Genomic DNA, 7,856 nt, shown 5'->3' with positions numbered 1-7,856 from the left:
GCTTGTGACTCCAGAAAATCTCTTTCCTATTTTATTATTATTATTAGTAGTATGTGACACCTCCAGGGAGTCCAAAGACTCATCGAGGGAGTGTGTGCCAACGCATCAGAATGTTGTTATTTCAGTTAGGAACTGGGAGTTTCTCAACGAAGCCTTTTTTATTTAATTAATAGAGAATTATGTTTGTAAACGTGAAAAGATAACTAATTGTTCCATATACATGTAACTAGTTTATTTTTTCTCACCTCTGCTACTGTTTTTGAGAAGAAGTAGGCATCAGCTCGGTATATTCCATTGAAATGTTCTCGCAGAAAAATATTCACTTCCGTAGTAAATGTCTGAAAAAAAAAGAAAAAAAAATATGGAATACTATTATGGAATCAGATTAGTGCAAACTAGCTAAAACACACAAATTGTATATTTATGAAATACGCAATACTTTAAATTCTGGATAATAATATATTATTATTTATATTATTATTCATTATTCATTCGTTATTTTCATTATTCAATATTCAATAGTCATTATTCATTCACAGGATTGCCATATTTCTTAAAAAAAAATGAAGTTGGAAGAGGGGGGGGGATTCAATGTTTTCTACTTAAAAACAGGAAAAAAAACTCCCTAAACCATTCTTTATTAATTCCCTTGGTGAGAAGTGTGTTGAAATATGAAATATTTAGCTGTATCCATCACCCGTGAGTTGAATCAGCTGGTTTTAAACGGAGATGTTTTTTTTTCTTTCGCAAAACTGGCAGACCAGTCGGAGAACACACGCAATTTAGCAGAGACCATTAATTGACAGTCTCACCTAAATTGCCTTAACGTAATTCTAACTAACACACCACCCAGCTGTCCTGTGTCTAACCATTCAAAATATTTTTATTAAGCATTTTAATACAAGTTCAAAAAGAATTTAAAACTAAGGAATAAGAGACGATCTGAATTGTATAAAAACTGAATATAAGAATGTTATAGATGTGGAGAACAATTATGGAATAAAAATTAAATTACATGAATGGCGATAGAAAACATTGATAGGAATTTCAATACCGTACGGTGATGAAAAAAGACGAATTATTATTATTATTATTATAGATGTACGGGTGATTTTATATCAGTTGTTTACAAAAAAAATTAAAAAAAAAAGGAAAAAGGAATCTCATCTCGAAATGCATGTAATGGAGTGTCGATAAGGGAAAAAAGTTGAAATCTCTCCCCGAATGGTATCTCTTTAACGCAAATCATCAACTGAAATCTCAGTAGTGAATAGTGAAGAACAAGAAATATTATTAGGCAATTTAATTAATTTAATTTAATTAAGCACGTTATTCAGGCAATTTTTAAGTGAAGTAGAAAACTTAAACCTGAAAACAAATAATAGAATGAGAAAAGCTAGTCATAGTGATTGACTAGTTTGAACTGTATACTTGAAGTCAAACTAAGGCTGAGAAACTAGTCTTAATTGCGTGTGTGCTCCACCTGATTTTCAAAATGAAAAATTCAAGTTTCTGAGGAGAAAATTTGCCACTTAGTGAAACTATTTGACTTACTTCCAAATGAAAAAGCCATTGTTTTCCTCACGTATTGGACAGGACTCGAGCGTTGGTTTTACCAATCGAAGGAAAAATTACTCGAACCTACCTCTCGCGATTGCATTACTTGCTGGTGTGGAGAGTCATTTAAATCAATTTACATAACAATTAGAGCAACCAACTAAAATTGTATTAATGGGTGTTGATTGTGAAATTTTATAAACGCTCTTGAATATGAACAAAAAGACCAAAACTGTGAAAATAGGTAGGAAATTTTCAAACTTCATTCTCAATGGAGAGCTTGTAGAACAAGTAAAATATTTAAGCTATTTAGGCACAGTTTTAGTGAAAATGGCAAATTAAATTTGGAAATAGACAACAGAATAAGCAAACATGGTATGGTGGGGAGCCAGTTGAATAAATTTATATGGAATAACAGAGAAATTAGTCAAAATATCAAACCAATAACATATAAGATAGTGTAACGTTATGGATCTGAGAGTTTGGTTAGAAATAAAGCATTTGATCAAAGACTAGAGATAACAGATATGATATGACAATATTGGAGTGCTGACAAGTAATAGATTGATTTGGAGGAAAATTGTTGATACAAGATTAATAATAACGTAACCTTAATCATGTAGTGCTGTTATAGGAGCCTAAACATCCCTTGATATACATATAGGAAACCGATGAAGATGATGGGATCTTGAATATTCCCTTTCTTATTTTACTTGCAAATCAATATAGCTGTAAATTGGACAATTGATATGTGACTTTAAAGCAGTTCCACCAATGTTTACATCTTGAAAAAGTTAAGGATTAAAAATCCTGTCAAAAACCTTTCTAAAGCAATATTTAAATAAAAGCATCTATCGAACACATCATCTGAAGTCATTTGACCTCCGACTATTACTTAGTTCAAACATAGCGGATTACGTTTATCTACAAGCAGACAATAATATCTTATCTCCATTACATGTGAAGCTGAATCCTGTAACGACAGAAGTTTCCTGGCTTCATATAAACCTAATTAAAGCTGCTCTGTGCATACGGTTATTATTCGTATCTATATAGTCTGCTCTATCTACAAACTGTGTATGTTTTCTGGCCAGTTTTTCTTCTTTTCAGGATGGAAAATTCGATTTTCCGGGGAAAATTCCTGTGATCACCATATGAAATACCAACTCACTTCCAGTTAAAAGTGTTTCAGAAAGTTTCCTGTGTTCAAGATATTTAATTTAATTTCCTTTCTAAGTAAATTTAATAATTTAATTTCAAAACATAAAAATACGAATCATTTACACAGTTTGAAAGGATACCAGTAATGAAAAGTAAAGCTATAGATGAGCTCCGACACTTGCAGATTAGGAAAACCTATTCATGACAATGCAGAAGTAATTTTCCATGTTATTAATGTAATTTTAACAGGCAAAAAAGGATGCCGAAAATATTACATATACTTCTATTACATAATAGAAAGAAATTAGATATCTACAAATTACGAACTTACATTCATTATACTCATCATACTATTATAAGACAAGTTTGTTAAACAAAGGAAAATAAGACCATTCACGTTCATGATGGATTCTTGGTTTGTTTGAAGGTCAGCGTAGGCAGCAACCAGGATAAGAGAAAATACCTGTAACAGTAAATGAAAAAAATTCCCAGTTTTAATAATTATTTAGAAAACTATTGGAATTTTAGTATATACTCTATTATAATAGAGTATATACTAAATGTTTAATAAACTGCATGATAAAAGGTTTTTTATCATGCAGTTTATGCATTTTTCATTCAGTTTGTTTTATTAATAGGGCTAAGTAAAACTAGTTTATGTTATTGATAAATTATAAGCAATAATAGATACGACACCGGTGTTTGTTAAGGAAATAATTTCTTAAGTTAATTTTCTAATTTTTTTATGTCGATGACACGTCAATTCCAGGTTTATGAACACACACACACACACACACACACACACACACACACACACACACACACGCAAAATATTTCTTTTTAGTTCAAAGCATTGATGTCGCAATTCCTGCATTTTTTCTTTTCTATTTTTGTATCTTTCTTATTTTACAAATTAATTATGTGGTGCTGCGTTTCTGTTTACATGTCTGTAAACTAATACTAGGGACCAAAACACTACGAATTTTGATACTGATAAATTATTAGTTGCCTTGCTAAAAGTAATTGTCAGTGCTAAAATTGTTTGAATAGAGAAATGTTGTGAAACTATTGAAATATTTGATAATGTTAATCACTATGACTAAGTGTTCTGAAATCATGTTCAAGTGATTTCATTAAGATAACTTAATAACGTGGTTCTAATGCAACCATATTGTATAATAAACATGTACTTATTTTCATTATTTTAAAATAATCAGAATTTAAAAAAAAGGTAACTAGAATTTTTTAAAATTATATCACATCAAAACGACTGATATTTGCATGAGATTGATGAATTATCCAATAACATAGCACAAGGATTTGTAAAACTCTGTGAGTCACTATGAAGTCCACTTATCTTCAAGCATTAAGATCTCCTGCTCGGATTCTTTTTACTTGAATGACAGTTTAAGTGTACTGGTCGGCAACACACTAACGAATTCATTGCTAAAAAATTTCCTTTGAAAGAAAGCGACATTTCATTGCTGGACCAGATACTATATTCTTTCTGTATATTCGTAGGGTAACCTACGGTAAGACTTAGCATTACGGGTAAGGAAGGGGGTGGGGAATCCAAGTGCTCACGAAACTCAATGGGAAAACACTCAAAGTGTACATCGATAGCTTTTTTTTTTTTTTTTGCGGAGATCTTGTTCTTCATACCATTGAAATCTTACTGTTAGGTTATTTTAGATTTTAAAGTCAAGTTTAACATGCATTTCTAATTATTTTTAATTCTGAAAGATTTAAAACACTTACCACAGATTGAAATAAACGAGCATAGGAGAGCATTGGTTCTCTTACAACATTAAGCCCCGCTCTCCATAGCAATGTTCTAAATTGTGTACACCAGGAAGATTTATACCTGTTGTAAGAAATATATATATATATATAAAGAGAGAAAATAATCTTACCGAGCAACTATTGTATTTTTTAACGTTCGGGTTTTATTAACATCTGTTTGAAAAGTTCAGAAATTCAAAATCGCATTTCTAAGTAAAGTCATTCATTATTATCAATTATATTCTTTCTAGAATCATAACCAATTAAAAATATCCTTCAGAATAGCATTCATATGCAATAACAATTCAAGGTACAACATTCTAAGCAGATATGCTAGCTAGAAGCAATAGAGACTGTCTAGCGAATATTCACAGAAGAGAGTAAGTTCTTCTTTATGCTCCCCCAACGAAAAATAAATTGCACATATGCCATATAGACTGAAGCGTTATCATCAATTGCTTTATAAGATGCAGATGACTGCTCAGGATAGTACATGTGTGATATATTAATCTTTCTTTCCAGGGCGTTGAGCAGATTCGTCAAAAATTCAGCTCTTGAAATCAAGACATTCAGAGTAGAGCCTAATGTCTCGATTTCACGGGCTGAATTTTTGTCTGGTGCAGGACGAGTGATCACATCACGCGACACTTATTTATTCTGCAGTTCATTAATAATTTTTATTGCATCATTATCTTCCAATTCTGACGTTGTAAGAAGCTTTGGAAGTTTATGTGCCGAGCAACCTGTCTATAATATCCTAAAATCTTATCAACAGGAAAGATGATCTTGCGCCAAGTTGATAAGTGCACATTTTGTGTGCACTCAACAACTTCAGTGCTGATATTTTTTTTCCACTTTACTCTGTCATAGGAAGCCAAATCCGCACTAATAAATATACACCAATCTTTTTAACATAATGAGTCAAGATTACCAGGATTATTCCCAATATATCTAGACGGTATCTCTGAAACCTACAGATAATGAAGAAAATTAGCCAACAATGTGTGTGGAGTTCAGTCAATATGTAACTAAAAATGAAGCTCAAAACTAAAATTAGAAGAAGAATGGACAAGGCGTTTTATACAGAAAAATGTATAAAAGAATGGACAAGGTAATATACAGAAAGATTTCTTACTTCTTAGTTTGTTAATTATTTTAAGTAAAGATTACGTGTGGAGATAATAAGACTATGTATATAAGTACTCTCTGTGTTTTATTCTGCAAAAGGAACAGGCATCATTCTTAACCATAACGTTTTGAAAATGAATTACAGTTTGTTCTTCACCTTCGTCGTAGTCCAGAAACTGTAGATCATCTCATGTTTCTAATTTTAAATAGCAATATTTTATGAATATCATGTGAGTAGAACTATTCATTTTTCTGAGTTGAAAGATTAAAAACTTCTAGTCATCGACTAGCGAAAGAAAGTTTCTCTAGTCGATGACTAGAACAAAACGTATAATGTCATTTGTAACGAAATATAATGGTAACGAAAAGATATTACCATTGGATTGCATCAAGACTACTTCTTTAAATATATTTTAAGTAACACTAAGATAAGGAAGGAAGTAATTGCTTAAGATTAGAAGTTACACTCGCCGAGTGTTTGTAATATATAGAAAAAAATGTTTTGCAGGTAATATACAGAAACATTTCTTACTTCTTTACTAACAATTATTTAGTGACACAATGGCTTATTCATTCCTAAAATCTTTACTCCTACTATCACATGAAAAGTCTTATATTTATAATGCTTTCTAAAAAGATAGAGAACAAAAACTTAAATACGTACGCAAATCTCACTTGATTCATGTCGTCTTCCATCTGAAAAAAATACCGTTCTGCACTACATAACATATGATAGCAAAGCAAGGAAGAAAATACATAATTTGCATAAAATCCATCGTCATTAAAAGCAAGCTAAATACAGTTTGTGTACTGTAAGGATTGCTCACTACAAAACTTTATATTAAATATCATATTAAATTAAATATAACCTGTCCAAAGCATTTTTCAACATTGCAAAAAACAAAGAACTGTATTTGCAACCAAAAACAAGTTTCTTCCAAAAAGTTAATCAACAGTGTCTGAATTTGAGCTCTGCGCACTGCCAGGTGGTTTTCTGTTCTGAATATAATGAAAGCAGTGTGTGTGTGTGAGAGAGAGAGAGGTGGGGCCATTTCAGAGAAAGATATTTGGTGGTCATGTCATGTCATGGATACTCAGTGGTTGGTAGAAAACCAATTACTGCTCCCTAAAACAGCCCGATCTGAATCGAGTCGCAATGATTTCAAGAGGATTCGTAGAGTTTAACAAGGACATCAAGGGAAGTTTATAACCATATCTAACTGCCATTTCTGCTTAAAAGTTTTATATGATTAGATTCCTTTTTAAGGGAAGTTAGAAAAAGATCTTAAGAAGTTGCGATTAATTATAGCATAAAGCTTTGAAAGCTGTGAAATCTACTTTCATTACGTTTATCATGTAGAAAAATAATTTTAAAAATAAAACGAATCCTTTAACGTTCATTTATTCCAGAAAGGAAATAGAAGGAACTCTTTTACTCGTAGCTCTAATAGACTTTTAGAAATCTGTGAGCAACTGATCTCTCTCTTCCCTTAGCCATCATGGTTTGCCCATATCTATCTACGATTTTAGAGGCTTTAATGAGAGAGGCCACCATCATGTGATGCTAAACGCTAATTCGTATTGATGTCTGAAACAATGTGAACAAAACCATGCTCGATTATTTTCTGAAATGAGGGGTTAAAAAACGGGTTTTGGGAGAGAAAAAATCCTATTTGCATTTGCCAGAGATCGACTAACGCGGGAACCGCCTGAAGCCTATAAAAATTTTCTACAGTGGAGGAGTAACTTACAATGAGTCTGTCATCGGGCTGTCTAGCATTATCGTAGTAGAAACGTTGTTACGAGATTATCAGGAAACCTAAAGAAACAGGTATATCTGAATATTAAATGTGGCACTTCAAAAAAAATAATACAAAAAACATTCATCTTCATGAAGTCTATGAGGAGGAAAAATCATAAAAGCCCTTTGTCATTAATAAAATCGCGAGTAAGTTAGCTATTCGACTTTTATAATAGCAGATCTTGTAATACCTTCTGGTCATACCTAACTTCAAAAGTTAGATATGACAATAACATAAACCGCTCTGTTAGAGAGAGAGAGAGAGAGAGAGAGAGAGAGAATCTGAGGCTGTTTAGCCCTAATAAACTTTTTTCATGCAGAAGGGACAGCCAACCTCCATCAGCCCAAGTCTGAATGATTTTCATAGGCATCCGGTGGAAGGAGAGTATTAACTGTTGATATTTTTTGGAAAACAGAAGTCGAACAA

General features: G+C 32.0%; 1 protein-coding gene across 1 annotated transcript in view; it reads right to left on the bottom strand.

Moving 5' to 3' along the window:
• Positions 1 to 203: 203 nt before the first annotated feature.
• LOC150108691 (protein white-like) overlaps positions 204 to 7,856 on the bottom strand; it is a 172,382-nt gene continuing 164,729 nt past the window's right edge. The window contains exon 8 of the mRNA XM_090390509.1: positions 204 to 338. Within this exon, the coding sequence (XP_090246635.1) occupies positions 204 to 338 (135 nt within the window). The remainder of the gene's footprint in view (positions 339 to 7,856) is intronic.

The sequence above is a fragment of the Typopeltis vanoorti genome, chromosome 3 (genome assembly GCF_054136105.1).
Source record: "Typopeltis vanoorti isolate ZY-2024b chromosome 3, IOZ_Tvanoo_1.0, whole genome shotgun sequence".
Lineage (NCBI taxonomy): Eukaryota > Metazoa > Arthropoda > Arachnida > Uropygi > Thelyphonidae > Typopeltis > Typopeltis vanoorti.
Note: the sequence above shows the minus strand (reverse complement) of the source record. Positions and strands in the feature narration are given on the sequence as shown.